Source organism: Eufriesea mexicana, unplaced genomic scaffold, assembly GCF_001483705.2.
Source record: "Eufriesea mexicana isolate 0111107269 unplaced genomic scaffold, ASM148370v2 scaffold54, whole genome shotgun sequence".
Lineage (NCBI taxonomy): Eukaryota > Metazoa > Arthropoda > Insecta > Hymenoptera > Apidae > Eufriesea > Eufriesea mexicana.
In genome coordinates, this window is record NW_016908236.1 from 829,711 (window position 1) to 846,563 (window position 16,853).

The 16,853-nt window shown below is 39.1% G+C and overlaps 1 protein-coding gene across 1 annotated transcript; it reads right to left on the reverse strand.

Moving 5' to 3' along the window:
* Positions 1 to 14,445: 14,445 nt before the first annotated feature.
* mldr (mitochondrial ribonuclease P catalytic subunit) lies at positions 14,446 to 16,311 on the reverse strand. Its single transcript, XM_017909989.1, has 4 exons — positions 15,492 to 16,311; positions 15,119 to 15,356; positions 14,879 to 15,000; positions 14,446 to 14,761 (listed from the first exon to the last, which is right to left on the reverse strand). Exons 1-4 carry the CDS (start codon positions 16,250 to 16,252, stop codon positions 14,446 to 14,448), a joined length of 1,437 nt encoding a protein of 478 aa, XP_017765478.1. The 5' UTR covers positions 16,253 to 16,311.
* Between the last annotated feature and the right edge of the window lie 542 nt (positions 16,312 to 16,853).

The following is a 16,853-nucleotide window of genomic DNA, read 5'->3' on the forward strand; positions in this document are numbered from 1 at the left end:
GTAAAAGTAAGTTAATTTGAATAAAAATTATTTCTATACCGATTTTGTTTCATTTAAAACGCAATAAAATTTCTATGCAGCATGAGTCTATTTTATTATCTAAAATCCTGTGCCATAAAGAGATATAGGAACCACGTCTCCCAAAGGTGGAACTCGTGTTGGACTGTTCGTGCCTATCACGAGCCTGACACGATACTGTAGACGAAGACGTTAAAGAAAATATTCTAACCACTCATTGGCACAACGAATGCTAGCAATGTTTCGTAAATCTTCGCTCGTGCTAAGTAAGTGGTGACTACGTACGTGAAAAACTAGAATAATAACGACTTCCCACGCGATTTTCCAATTTTTCCGAGCAATTAACACGCGAGTAAATCAACGCGAGATCAAACAGTGGGATCTATCGGAATCTCGAATGATCTAGTTCGTCTTATCTCGCCTATTGTATTTCAAAATCCGAATTTTCGAGGTTCCAAAATGGTTCCGCGTGTCTCGATCACTGGAAGCCATTGGATCGTTACTCGACCGGATCTCGAGGCAGAGCCTAGATTGTCCGATGCCTCGATCGTTTCACCTTTAATCCGTGCAATTATTTCCGCTGCTCGCGCGTTATTTTGCTCACAGATAAGCGATTACGCGATCACTCGCGGTCAGGTACATGGACGCCTTCTTTTTCTTCCTCTTCCTCTCTTTTTTCCTCTCTTTTTTCGTTATTACTTAGATCGAAGGTTATATACACGGAATGAAATGATTCAGTGCGATTACCGACCACGCGAGAGTTCTTCTAGAATAGTGATTTCACGGTATTTCAAGATTGAATTACCTCTGCGTCCATTTTTCTCCTTTTTGAAGGAAGAACCGATTCGCGGATAGTTTCGAATAGGGTAATGGCAAGATCTTGCAATTGCCAATTCTTGGATAGACGAATAACGACTTTGGTTATATAAATATTTATAAATATATATAAATATTTGGATATTAAAAAGAGTATTCTTGTAATTCGGATTATAAAAATCGACACATCAGGGATTTTTTTAAAAGGAAACCATGATACATATTGACATGCAGTTTTCGCGATCAGATTTGTTTATACTTAGGGAATATTTACAATATTTTCTTGTTTACGAAGTTAATGAAAATTTTGGAAATTATAGAGCCTTAGGTAAATCGTGTTTTTAAAAACGGACTCCAATGCCTGACGTGATTTCGAATCATCTGGTTATCAGAAACGAAAAAACAAAGAAACATGTTAATCAGTGTAAGTGCGGCTATAGCGTGAACAACCGAAAGAACGAAATTTTGAAAATTAAAAAAATGGCAGCATTTTGAAATTTAAATATCAATTTTCTTTGCGATTTTTGTCCTCTGTGACAAACAAAAATGGAAAAAAAATTTAGATTTCGAAATCCGCGATTCACGAGTTAAAGGTACATCCGGGGAAGATCTCCTCTAAATTTGAAGTCAATCAATCAACTGATACGCGAGATATCCCGTCAGCCAGTGCAGAAAACATGGTTTCGAGAAAAACGCGTCTGAAGTTCTTGTTACCCGTTGTATAAGGCCTGTACGACGTACTTTAAACACCTGTAACTTTGCTAATTTTACGAATTCGAGCAAATCCTTTTACACAGGCATTTTCGAGAGCATGCGCTTTGAGAAAATGTAAAAAAAGAAAAATCGATTTTTTGAAGCAATATTCCCTTAAGAAAATTAAACTAAAAATTTGTTCAAGAAAATTTAAAAAATTTATTCCCCCAGTGACAGTAATACCTCTTTCAAGACATCTACTAAAATCAACGAACTCGAGAAATTAAAACTGTAATAATTCTAATCATGTTATTTCAAAGACAGTTTAACTGCTTAATTCCTACAGTACATAGCAACGTCTTTAAAAAATAAATTTAGTAAAATTCGTTTCCCTTATTAAAAATTTCATCTCGGACAAATTTCCGATCGCTTAAAATTTCGTTGAAAAATTCCAATAAATCAGAAACGTGATAATTCTCAGCGAAACGATTTTATTCCGAAGTCTAAATTTCCACGAGGGTAATATTTTCGTGGGAAATATTTTCGAGGAATTCGAAATTCATCGGAGATGCCTGGCATCGCAACGGAGCTTAAAATCCTCCACGTCGCGGTTTTATCAAGAACAGCATGGGCGCAACAATTTCAATTGGAAGTTCGCTAATCAAAGGAGGCCCTCGGAGATGCGAAGCGCAACGCTGGCCGCAAATGTTTGCGCGCGTCTGCCGTAGCCAGCCGGAATACGCGATTCGACATAAATGAAATTACAAAGTCAAATGCAGATTGGGGAACGCGCGTCGGATAAAGCCACTTAATGCAAACGACCGTCGTCAAAACGGCTAAACCTTTTGTTTAACACGCCCCGAATTAACTGGGACCAGCAACGCCACTCGATCATTCGAATCGCCCACCCTCTGGCCCACCAGCCACTTGCTATACTTTCCAACACGGCCAGCCATTCTGAATAATATCCCCATTTAGCGTGGCATTATTCCGTTTCGCGATTAGGCTTCAACCCATTCGCATCGCAAAGAATAATGAAAAATATTCTCCCATTAATGAAATATAACAACCGGATATTAAACACCTGTTCTTTATGAGCATTGCATCTTCCTCACTCGACCACCCATTCCCATGACAATGACGAAAAATATTCTCTTGTCAAAAATTTGTTGTACTATATTCGATATCTAGATATTGTAAAGATGGAATTGGTAATTATTTATTAATGATAAATTAACAATGTGCGAGTGACGATTAACACTAGAACTACCGATCTTTAGTGGGCATCTAACTATAACGTGCACAGATTATAGTAATATGCAGCGGTACGATGAATATGACTGAATATATTGATTACAGTTCTTTCTTAATATGAGTTCTTACCAATTTTATTCTTAAAACAGGTGTATGTGTTCGGTGATTGCAAAAAGGAAAGTTGCGAGACCAGTCATTTTCACTGGGTTAGCAGTTCTAGTGTTAAACGCACGAATTGTCTCTTTACACGAATCTATATCGATTCCCAACTTAACAACGTAATGAAAACTCGGCCTGCGACAACTAACTGCTCACGATTAAAAATTTGAAACCATTTCGACCCCCTTGGTAGCTCTACTGTTAAAAACGAATGAAATGGTGACTTCGATGAACTATTTCATTCAAATCCTCGAGGCAATTATCATTGATCTCGTCTCCTTGGAAAGGACATTCGACCATTTTCCTAGATTTATGAAGTCCCAAGATCCCAAGAAACGACGGCGGGGTAGAAATGGTAAAAGCTGTCTCCGAAACTGTTCTATTCCCATAAAGTACGGTTAGAAGCAGCGACGAACGAAGCGTGTACCCCGTACCACGATGCTCCATCAGGCTCGGCAAACCAGCAAGTCGAAAGAGTATACGTGGAGCAGTCTCGATAAAGTATTCGCGAGATAGAAATAGGTCTCGCCATTTCGATCAATCTTGCTTAAGACGCGATCCCTTTCGCCGAAATAACCTGAAAATCAGTTTAGATCCCGTTGAGACCTAGTGTTTAGCCCTTAGTCCGCGTCGCACGAAGTGACGGATAACTCTGTTACTATAATTCAATCGACTTGTCTGGCTCTATAAAGGCTTCCAGCCATAGGCGTACGTAGATACGTGCACACGCGCGAGATATCGCGATATGTGCACAGAGGCGGGCAGAGCGAGAGAGAGAGAGAGAGAGAGAGAGAGAGAGAGAGAGAGAGAGAGAGAGAGGAGCAGGGACGTATCGGAGAAGAATACGGGTGGAAACGATAGCTTGCTTTATAATCGAGTTTACACTCGACGACGACGTCGCGGACGTCGCATACTTATGTCGCGACGCGCACGTTTGCACAACGGGTCCGCGGTGAACGCCATTGTGCTTTTGTTCCGACTCGATCGTCGTCGTTCACGTTGCGTTTCAGCGTAATCGTTTGTCGTGGGGAACATGGCGGATTCGTCGTTGCCGAGTGCAGGTATAGCGTTCGCGTTGTTCCCAGACCGATCGCGACGCTTTTCACGCTGCCTACCTTTCAAAAAAGGTTATCGCATGCTTGGAATCAGCGTTCGACGTCTGCTTCCAATTCTTAACGAGAAAAGGAACGCGGGCTTATGACGATATCGCGATAGGCTCGAATGATCAATAAGGGAGCTAGAGTGTCATCGTCGCGATCCAATTAACGCTAAGTAATTACCACGAGACCTCGGTGACCTCGTCTGTCCTTCGAACGACCTCGATAGACAATGGCAAGACCTGGACGACCTTTTGATAACCTTCCAATGACCTTCAAATAACCTTGACTCCCAAGTGACACGATCTCGATGAAACCATTTCTCCTTCGACCCACCATGATCGACAATGACACGACCTCGATGGCCTTCTAATGACCTTCAAATAACCTTGGCTCCCAAGTATCATGACCTCGATGACCCCGTTTGTCCTTCAACCCACCTTGATCGACAATGACATGTCCTTCTAATGACCTTCAAATAACCTTGACTTCCAAGTGACGCGACTCGATGACCTTTCACGCGGTCGCTTCACCTAATCCTGGTCACCAATAGCATAATCTCTATGTATGATCTCCAGTCTCTGTCAAATGAACACAATTGCCTGTGACACGACCTCGACGACATCTATGTGACTTGAAATGACTGTTGCTAACCATGATGCGACGTGGACGACGGTCTAAACTTCGAACGAGTTTGCCCGGCAATGACACACTCGCGGTGATTCTCTGAAACCTTCGAACGTCGCTCGTGCGTCTAGGTATAGGTGCGATAAGCGTATGGATGATGCTATGACGTGCAAAATAATGTTCAGCGAGAAATTGTTTATATCGGCTGACATCATGTGTTTCCAAACTAGCGATTATGCAGTTACCCGGCGAGCGGACTAATGAGTAATCGTTTACGCTTTTGCCGTTGGACACGAGCGCTCGAGCAGCAACGAGACTCGCGAAATAACTTCTCCGTATATGCAAATCCCGAGTAAAACTCGACTCTGCGAATTACAGATCACGTGACACAGCTGTCGCGAAACGCTTTGCCGTGAACCTAGGAAAAAATTCGACATCGCGACAAGTTCCAACTCTGACCTTTGACCGTTCCTCTCGCGTAAAGGACCTATCTCTGACAGCTCGATGTCAAAGCGCGCCTCTACCCGAAGAACTCTGTGTAATCCAAAACTCTGACGCGAGATCTCTTCGTTAAAGCAGTCTCTAATCTACCCAGTTCGATCTCAAAGTCCCCGTCACCCTGTTCCACAAATTTCTACCGTGAATCCAGCGAAAAATCCCCGACCCTCTCCAACTTGCTGCGAAGCCGCATTACGATAAATTCGCGTACCATAACCTGGCAACAGAACGAAGCTGAGACCACGAGGAACGTTATCATCCGACTGATATCATCTCCCGACGCGGCGACGGTCGTCGTTATTGCACGAATTGCTCCGATACCGCGCGGCCAATCGAACGTTTCCGGAAATGCGGTTAATATAACTCCACTGCGCATGTCCCGGGTCGAAATAGCGCCGGATGATAAGCGCGTCCGGCTAGGACCCCTGGAATTCCGGTTCCCTGCGATGAAATTAGCATCGCTCGAATTCCGACCCGGGGATGCTACGGGACAGAGAGCTCTTTCGATTAAGGCGCCGGTTACGAATTATTCTCGAATTATCCGGCCAGACCACGGTGTTATTCCTCTATTATCGACACATCGGGACCTTCGGCCAGGTTGCTCATAAATCGCCAAACTTCGTAGACCCTATCCTCGTGATGAATTATGCATATCCGGCTAGGCCGATGCGGTTGATTGATTCCCCATCTTGCTAACGTGGATATATTTATCCATAATTTTATTTATTCCTCGTTTATGAGATATCGAGAGCTAGGTCTGGGTCGTATTTGGATCACCAAAGTCGTATGAATAAGTTAGAGTTAGGTACACATGGAACAGTTTTCGCAAAGAGGTATCCAGTTTGGGGAATGGAATATTGATTTTTGAAAACCTTACCTCGTGAAGGTTTCCAGCAGGACCAGGGATGAGTATAACGTGGACGACTGGACGTTCCGAAGTGTGGATCCTGGCACCGTAGCCTGCTTGACAGTCTAATCTCTGCCTTGGATCCCCGTGTCGCACGATCCGGTTGAACCCTGAAATCAAACAGGATGTTAGTGACTGTTCTAACGCGAAGTGCAATATAACCGCGATATAACCGATAAAATCATGGACAATGGGAAATGGCAGAACATCCTAGAAAGTTATTAATAAATTAACGCATAGGAGGCAACGGTGGCAGCGTGTCAATCCTCGATGATGCTACCTGTAAACTTTGCAACAAAATATACTCTCAGAAACCGAGGTCTAAATTTCAATTACCACGTGATGCTAAATCCTCAATTACTACAGGTCCTACCTCAACTCCGGGAATTCTAGCCCAAGTCGCGTGCACGTGCACTGACTTTTTCCAAAGTTTCTGTATCAAAACACGAGCGAATAACGAACGACCACGATAAATCGAACTGTCCAATAGATTCCCGCGACTAATCGCAAGGACTCCAGAGCCACCCATAGCGCAGTCCCATATCTCGTCCCGGCGAAAGAATCCTTCCCGTTAGGCCGGGATCACACGGGTGTTTTACGTGTCATCCGTTCCTCGTCGCGTTTCCTCCGATGGGGCACAGATGAAAGCGTATTATGGACATTTTGCACGCTACATATCGAATATTTGAAGCATTTTTTCACTCGCGTCGCAGTATAGTCAAACGAGTACTGAACGATGTATCTCTTTCTCAGGATGTTTCACTCTCGACGTGCGACACGCGATAAGCGACGTTTCGTCAGAGCATCGGAAGCAGTCGATTATATTAAACTTATACATACGACATACATCGCACACAGAATGATTCGCTGACTGATCGACTCAAAGACAGTTCTGCTTAAACTCTTTTTAGCACTTGGAACTTCACGGTGCACACGTGTGCACACATTCGTCAAATTACTACGTGAGGACTGTGTATCGTCTTCGAGACAACTAGCCAGTGAATATTATAAAATCGCATATTGTTCCCTCAAGGACCGAATTAATTTACAAAAATCTTAGAGTCTATGTTTATGGAGATACGAGTACACGCAATGTCGTATGTATTCGACGAATAAAATAGGAGCGTATTAATACCAGAATGGTCGCTAAGAGTTTACGCATTGCTACGTGACGTATATAATTACTATTGTATGGCTACTACTTCGGTAGAGAAAACGCGGTGTGCAAAACGCCCGTGTGGTCCCGGCCTTAGCGCTGGAAAGCGATGTGCCAACACGCGCAACACTCGATGTCCTATGCAACGGGTGCACGACTGGTAAAATGCACTCGCGAGTGCACGGCCCCCCGTGATATATAGAACGACGCGCAACATCGAGGAATTTCGCCGGCGCGCACACCAGCACCCTATACATTATGCATACATTACACCGCAACGTGTGTACGCGACGCTCCCGTGCATACGCAGCATGATGTACAGGGTGTACCAGGTGTCGCGCTGCATTATTTACTGTGCAAAGTGAACTACGACGGAGGCGTCGCCGCGCGGTAATGAACTGGAAATAAGAACGCGTGTGCGAATGGAGAGTGGTTAAACTTCGGTTCAAGGTTGCTCGTTCTCGTGACGAGTTTCATCACGCTTTTTCGAGTATCCCAAATTTTACAAATTTCTCGCATTTCTTCCGTTTCTTGCAACTTTCTACACGCGTGATGTAGAGTAGAGTTCGAGTGCTGGGAAGATTAAGAGAGTGAGAGGGCATTAATTAGACCCTGCGGAGTGGATAGAGTTGGGGAAGCGGCCTTGAAGAGGGAAGTGATACTCCACTGCCTGTAGACTGTCCAATTCTCGAGTAAAAGGTCCCTGTCTAGGAAGTCTGGAACAAAATTGAGAAAAATTAATTTCGGGCACCAGGAATTACCAGAGTAAGCCAGACGAAACGATGAATCACAGAGAATCCTTCATGAGAATATATAACTCTTGGCAAAATTAATATTGACGCTTATCGTGACAGAAGTTACCATTTACCTAGTTGTATTTAACGTATAATAAGTTTAGCACGTGATTAGCAAATAGTATGTACATATATCAAGTACATATTCGCGAGTTCTAGTGTAATTATTGTAATAACAAGTTCTATTTTTCAATACACCTTACACGAATTCGAGTAATAAATAAGAAACGTCGTACTATCCTTCAAATATCGCAAATTCCAAGTTTCCCTGAGCTCCAAAATTCTGAATCGCATTCCTAATCGACAATCAGTCAGGACTAGTCTAGCTACCAGAATCGCAGTTCTCTCGGCGAAATTTCAGCGTCTACAGGGTGTACAAGAACGTCGAACGGAGGAAAAAAGGAGGATCATTACAAAGTCGTCTGAGAATAATAAACGTTCGCCACGTTCCAACGACGTTCCCGGTGCACAGTCCGCGACTAAAACGAAAAACGGAGGGCCGTCGAAACGACGCTGAAGATGGACCGAGTTCGCAGAGTGAAAATGGCGGCTAATAAACCTAACCGCCATAAAGAGGGCGCGCATCCGGCGTGATCTGGGCTCATTGTGAAAACTCGGGCCGGCTAGTTGCCCGGTGCCACGGAATTTCCACCATAATAATTTGGCCGCGCGACGATTACGAGCGATCGTAAAATTTCGAGACGGTACACACCGGCGAAATTTCACCAACGCCTGGCTGCCGACGTCGCGACGTCGACCTTTTGCACCCGACCCCGGGGCTCGTGGACAATTTTCCTAGGGACCCAGGCACGCAGCAGAGCGAACATTCGCAGCCAACTATGGCACGACGGTAAGAAACCTCGGGGAATTAATTTTTACGAGCTCTCCGAGCGGGAAGATTGCGAGCATTCGTTATGGCAAACGACTGATCGTATTCGACAACCGTGAGGGAAAATTCGAAGACTGACAAGACCAATTTTTACCCTCTGCGTTATCATTTAGTTACAGAAAATTGTATACCAGATAAGCTGTATAGTTAAAATCGCATGCTACAATTTTTGCATTTATCTTTGTGTAACTTTAATCACGACTTAACAAATTTTTTCGAATTCGATACATGGACGATCCTCTGTTTATTTGTACTTAAGTGCCTGGCAACGAATTTTATATTTTCCAACGCGAAAATCGGTAGGAAATTTCCAACGAATCTCGTTGGAAGGGTCTCTGGAAAAATCTAGTCAGCTGTAACTACTGCTGGTGGCAACGTGTTACGTTCTACGTCCCTTTCTTTTTAATGGCATTTTTGCAGTTCACAAACAGTTACACAACGCAGCGACAGGAATTCGTACTCGTAAATTTTATTCCAACGGAAGTGATTAGATATGCTGGAACTTTTAACTCGCTTTTCATCGAGGAAAGCGGTATCTCAGTTTACGTAACATTCTAATGGGAGTACCGGGTCCACGATATAATTCCTTGGGAAACTGAATTTCTTCTTGACTCGATAACTCGCGACGAACACGTGGAGAATGATGGCTATCGTATTAGAAATTTGAAACAATTTTATCGCGGAAAAGTCTGCCATCGAGCAGAGAATTGGCAGGATTACGATACGCATTTTCGTACATTGTTCCCCGAGGTTGAAGGCATTGAAAGAAGTTTGCGAAACGTTAAACATCGAGTCGTAAAGTTTGTAATAGCCTGTCAAATCGTGAACGCCCATTAAATTCCATTTTCCCCGCTGTTGGGTCGCGAATAACGCTTTAATAGTTCGCTAGCAGGACTGTAATCGACCGAGCTTTATTAAACACACATTTTTCCCTTCCACTACTTTGCAAATCCAATTAAAACGAACACTGTTTGCCCGACCTCGAGCCACGTTTAACGATACTTGAACAATTGTGGTGAAAAATTAAGGCGATATTCGTGTACTACAACTTCAAACTAACCACTAGTTTTTCCACTAATTTCGACTAATTATATAATACAAATTCCAAGCTTATCTACCAATTATAGCTTTTAACGTCGAAGAATTCCAACTCCGTAATTTAAGACATACTCTACTAAGAAAATTATGTTTTCCGCATCGACTGTGGTATAAATTAGAATAATGGTACAGTTAGATCAAACGGCGAATTAGTCTGCGACTAATTTTACTAATTTTTGTTGGTCCAGGCTAAGAAAACGCGCAGTTTCGGGAAGTTACGACGAATCAACCCTACGCACGGAGGTCTATGCCCTGTCTGTGTCTCTCTGAATCGATTTTAGGCGCGTGGACCACCATAGGCGTATACACCCCGTGCACAAAGCGATGGGAGGCGAGCCACCGTCTGCACTCGGCCGCGAACCGTATAAATTCTTTCGAAACGACGCACGACTATCCCCGATTCACCTGCATCTCGATAATGGGCGAATCGAGCGGAAAACTGCGCCAACTCGATCCCACGAGCAACTGCAGTTGCCTGGAAGAGCGAGAAAAGTCGGGAAATAGATCCTAGAAACGAAAAGAGACGACCTGGTACGGTATTTATGCGTACAAATCCGTTTTAAATCGACCAAAAGCATCGTATATAAAGGATTAAAGAAGAACTAAAAATCTCGCGAATCTTGTACGAGATAATTTGTGAGTGATCGTGAAAAATTGAGATTGCAAGCTGGTCTGTCCAATAGGAAATTGGTACAAGCCTGTGTTTACACGACTAATACCGACGAATAGAAATTGAAGATTTATTTAAGATTAGAAACTTCTAATCTTGAAATTGAAAATTTATCAAAGATACAAAAGCCTATTAGATCACGCTTTAGATGAACTAATAGCGAAAGATAGCGAATATATTTGATCATAATAGTTTCGATTATTTAACGTTTCATTGGAGATTATCAATTTGCTAGATTCGTTTCCATGGATCTCGAAAATATACCTGTCTACTATCAAATGTGCTCGCACTGGATGCAAACGATCAGAGAAAAGTGAACCTCCGAATTACAATAGTACAATTGTGCCTGCGAATACGTTATCAACAGCTACACACGTTATACGACTGATAAGGGAGATAGTTGATGGTGGAAGTCAACGAACCAGGTAGGTGGGATAAGTTTTATCTTATCCAGATGTATGCCTACTGGTGTTGATCTCCTCCATCCGAATATTCGTATTCATCTGTTTGAACATCTCCGAGGAGAGTTACGCGCATTAAGTAACACCGTGCATGTTAACAAGCACGTTGATTACTTTCGAGATAAAATAACAAAACAGTCGAGTAGTGTCTAAATTGCGAATCATCGAATCTCGATTGATTTTACATCCTTTCGAAAATTACAAATTCTTTGTTACTTTCGTCCCACTCTACTTCTACCACTCCAACTCCGATTTCGCTCTACCAGAACGAACCATTTTCACCGTCGCCAAAGAAAAGAGGAAATAAAATTTACGTTTGACCACGAACGAAAGAAACGGATGAAATAACGGCAAGCAAACCCTCTGTATGCTTATATCCTTTCCCGCTCGTACGTTAACGTTATTTCCAATTTTCCCTGTTCCACCTGTTTCTCAACGCTATCCATATTAATTTCTACCCTTCGGGGTTGAACATTTCTGTAGATACAGTTTCAAGATCCGCCGTTGAAACGCGAGCAGAGGGTAGAAGCATAACGGAGACGTATCGCGAAACGATGAAACAGAGCAATAAAAGTAAGTAGTCGTATAGCCTGAGGTTTTAGCCGTTCGAGTTCGATGAATTGAGCCGTTGTTTGCGAAAGTGCGTCCATAGTTGCGCTCGAAGCACCCTCAGAGGCACCCTCAGAAGCGTCGAAGCACGCATCATCGACGAAGGTACTTCCACGATCGTCCTTCAGTCTTTTTTCAACCTCTTGCAACAGAATTGCACCTCATGCAACATGAATGTTTAACACGTAAATATCGGTCGGTGTTCGAGAGCGAACATTTGAAAATTTGAAATGTTGATTATTCGAATGTACAGATAGATGTTATACCTGCGTTGTACTCATGGCGGAAGTTACTCAGGGCATTATTATCCAAATTCAACGGTTAGCAGGGCATCCATGCAACGAGTAGCGAGTTCTACGTCACGTGACCACTAGAAGAACGATAAACGTTAGTGGGCGTCATAGGGTTAGGCTAGAATATCGTGTAGTATTTGAATTAATTATAACGAGCGTGAACGAAAGGGCTAGTTACGGCTATTTCCTTAACGAGACAATTTAGACAAGACTGGTTAAATATGTTATAAATATTTAAGTTTACCGCTGACATCCGAGGAGGTTTATGAGACGAGGATGGAATTATTAGAATACTGGTGGTTGTGGCGCGCGCCGCGCCTACGTTTTCCTTTTGCGTAGAACGCAAGAGCAAAGGGACGTTCGATCACTGAAACACGCCAAATGCGTGAAACTCGCGTAGGTTCTAATATTTTTGCGCCACCTACGTGTAGAAACGGGTTTCCGCGGAGTACGAGCACCAGACCATTCACTTTTGCGATGTTAGAATCGAAGATTATCGACATTGTTAATTACAATGTTTATTTCGTGAATCTCTGCTAGGTGGAGGTACAGTCGAAGTCTCAAGGTCAACTCCACTTTTTCTTTCTCTTGAATATTATGCATCGTACGATATTTTCAATAAAAAAATAAAGCTCATGCAGGAAGAATACTAAGTTAGTAATTTAATACTAAACTAAGCGTTGTGTGGGCGACCGAAATAGTAAGTCAATGTTATTCCATTTTATCAGATAACCTGCATACGTTGAGTCCTTCCTATGAATGAAAGCATTGACGTATATACATACATATGTACACGTATCACTTGTAATTATGATTATTGCGACGAAAATTCTGATACTTACCGAAATGAATTTTTAGAAATGATTTGAAGCTGTAAAAAGAATTGCAGTCTGAAGAAATTACGGTGCCGCTTATGCCTACAGAAGCCACTAGCAAATAAATCGTTGTTTCGAATTTAGATGAAACAGTACGAAACGGAAAAATAAAAATAAAAATTGAAAACATTCGCAACCCTACATACACTTGTTTGAATTCTTACTTACATGCATGCAAACGTGTTTAAACTATACTAGCAGGTTTCATTTTTGAAATGAACGCGACCTCTAATGGCGACACATTAATCGTCGTTATAATACAGTCACGTGACCCCTTTTCAGCTACTACGCGAAATTATGCCGAATATCTTCTTTCTCGATGCAAAAATATAGTTTCATATTATATGCATAAATGATTTGCATAACGTAAGACGAATACGCATATTTTTAGATTAAAGCATGTAATTGTGTCACTACTTTTAGACACATACTAAAAAAATATGAAACATTCAGAATTCAATTGTCAAACGCTAGATTCTATGTGCTCTATGACTGAGCGAAATGAATATCAAAAATAAAAACGAACACTTATTTGTGATACATTTTACGAGGATATGATCGAGAATTCTATTATCGACTGTCACTGTAATCGCTTAACGAAAACGTTAACGAAAAGCTACCTGTCCACATGCGCTTCGCTTCGAATGTAATGAATTCTATATGACAATAGCTTGATATAGTAACATCGAGCTACTTGTATATGATGATACAAGGCAGGCAGTGTGTATGATTAACAGCATTTTCATTTATGGACAAATAATGATATATAAATCACATTCATTTCATGCACGTGTCAATAATCGTAATTAAATCACGAATAACCTAAATACTTCGCGTCTCGTTGCAATCAAATGACAAAAATTATTGGAGAATATTCCGTAACGATTGCGTACAAAGTACTTTTTGATTGCTTGTAATTAATAAACGATTACTTGCCTTGAGTCATATGAGTCTACTTTTCTAAGTACAGTGAGTTTCAAGTTCCGAAAATCATTTCTTGAGCACACGCGTCTTGAACCAAAATGTACAATAGTGAAAGAAACGATGTATATCGATTTTACAGAATCTTGTCAAAGAATACGTATACACTTATCCAAACAAACAAAAGTTTAATATAAAAAATTCACACGAAAACTGGACGAACCGTAACACCTGTTGCATTGAAAAGCACAAACTGGAATGTATGACACGAATTTTATTGTTTTACATCTGGTGGCGCATTGTGCGCCATCTGATAGTATATTTTTGTACAACAAAAATATTTTCTTATCGACATAATCCTGTCCATGTATTATTTAAACAAAATTTAAAAATTTACAAAATATATCTAGGAAATAAATATAAAAAATAATTAAAAAATTTGATCTAGTACATTGTAAGAATAAAATCGTATAACAACATATGTATAACTATGAATTTTAAACAGAATATTTTTATATTTATACATATAAAAATAGACATAAATAAGCTGAAAATGCAGTTTTTATGAAATTTAATTTACCAACATATTTATTTGCATAATTATATATTTCTACGGACATGTGTCAATACAAATCCAATCAGACGATTGTAGATGTCTTGATGTAGATGAGATATTCATATATGGTATATGCCAATGATTTCCCTGTTTCTCAATAATTGAATCGACAGATCTGTCTGAATATAGTTTTATCCAGTTTCCATTTGCATTTATAACATAATGATGTAAAAATTGCCACTTTTTAAATAGAATATTTAGCACAGTGCTTTCAAAATTAAATTTATTTCGCATGAAATCATTTGAAAGAACTTTGGTATTTCTTCCGCTTAAAAATGCTGCATACATTATAAACGCATCATCATTGGACCTAAGAATTAAAAACAATATACTTTAAGTATAAATAAATAAAAATACAAAAGCAATAAAATGAACAACAAATAAATAAATTACAATAACATATTTTATATATGTATGTAATACATACCAATTTTGAACAATGTAATAATCAGTTTTATATTGCTGAGATAATTCCCTTAAATAAGTACCTACGTGTTTCCTCCCAATTAGAAGTACTTTTTGTTTCATTGCTGCAAGTTTCTTAATAACCTTACAGTAAAAGAAGAAACATTAATTTCTTAATAATCATTAATATTCTGCTGATAATATAAAGTATTGATTATTTAAATATTAGTTACACTTTTAAATAAACTATTAAAATGTTTACCATAATCAAGTGCTGTTGTTTATGTTGTTTAGAATATAACAAATTTAAAGTATCTACAACAATGTCATATGGTTTGCGTTTCTCAACAAATGACATAAATTTTGTTGTTTCCTGTGGTTCACTTGCAGCATACAAATGGTTCATAAGAAATCTTTTTGTCCCTTGAAGCAAGTCTTCATAACTATCGTCAGATAATTCGATTTCTAATACATTTTTACCACATATATTACAAATTGATCTGTATGAGAAAATATAAAATAGATGAATAGATATAAAAGGACAAGGAAAAAAAAACAAATGATGTATTATTGTTATTGATAGTTATACTATTGTATTTCAATATTTACAATGTATATTTACATTTATATTTTACCTTGTTACATTTGCCTGGTATGCGTTCCAACCATAATTATTGCATGTCGTCATATATTCAAATGCAACTGTCACAGAAGGCTTAATACCATATTTTGACCATAATGTAAATATCTTCTGAATTTTTTCACCAAAAGTGGATTCATCTCTTTTACAATGTTTTAAATATGCTAAATTTACATCATCCAAAGTTTTCAAACCCTTTTCCATGCTATTAACTAAATATTTATATCCTAATTCTTCTTGTCCACAATTAAATAAACATGAAATTAAAAAACTATGTCCAGTAGTAATACTCTTGTCATATTTTTCATATTTTTCTATAACCTTAACAGCCTCTTCCCATTTATTCACTTTATTCAAAGCCATAATAAGGGCATTGGTTATGTTTGCATCAAATGATTTATATTTATTCATAAAATCATTATATATACTTAAAATATCTTTTTTTTCTACTTCTGTAATATCATCATTTTTCCATTTATATAATTCCAAATATTTAATTGTAGTAAATATTTCAAGTTTATAATTGTTATTCTTCAAATATTTATAATAAGCTATTCCAGCATTTGGACCAATCTTCTGACGCAAAACACTTAAAATAGTGAAATCAACAGTTGTTGGTTTATGTTGCGTTATCATATATTCTCTGAAAGTCTTCCATCTTTTATTTGAGATATTAATATCTTCTTCTAATAAAAGGTGAGAACTTTGGAGTATGTTATTCCACAGCTCTTTCATCTGGTTTACGCTGGTACACATATGTGGATTCTGAATTTTTATATGTGTCAATAATTTATTATATACCAAATATGAAAACATTTTAACAAGTATGGTATAGATTTATTTAAATTTAATGGGAAATATATATATATATATATAATTTTCACTGTAAACTTTCCTTTTAACACGTGTAGTCTTTTACAGTTTCCTAACCCCAAAATGTAATATTTAAGTGAAATAAAGCAACAGCAATATATTTCTATATATACAGAATTTATATTTTTTACTACATATTCATATATATTATTAAAGCAAAAAACAAATCTTGAACATTCACTGTTTTGAGATTTAACTTATATAAATAATTAACTTAAAATATCACACAGTGCAATGGATTAAACAGAAGGAAACGGAAACTGTTATATATGTGACTTCAAGTATATAAGTACTTTCAGTTACAGGTTATTTAAATTTATATTAATAATAAAAAATAATAAAAAAGAAAGAAATACATTTTTATCTTATCATCCAAACAGATTCAAAATTATAAATACGAAATTAAAAGAAAATGAATTTTGTTAAAAAAATAGTTTTTTCACAGTGCTAATTACGGTCAAAAGAGGCTAATCTTTAAATGATA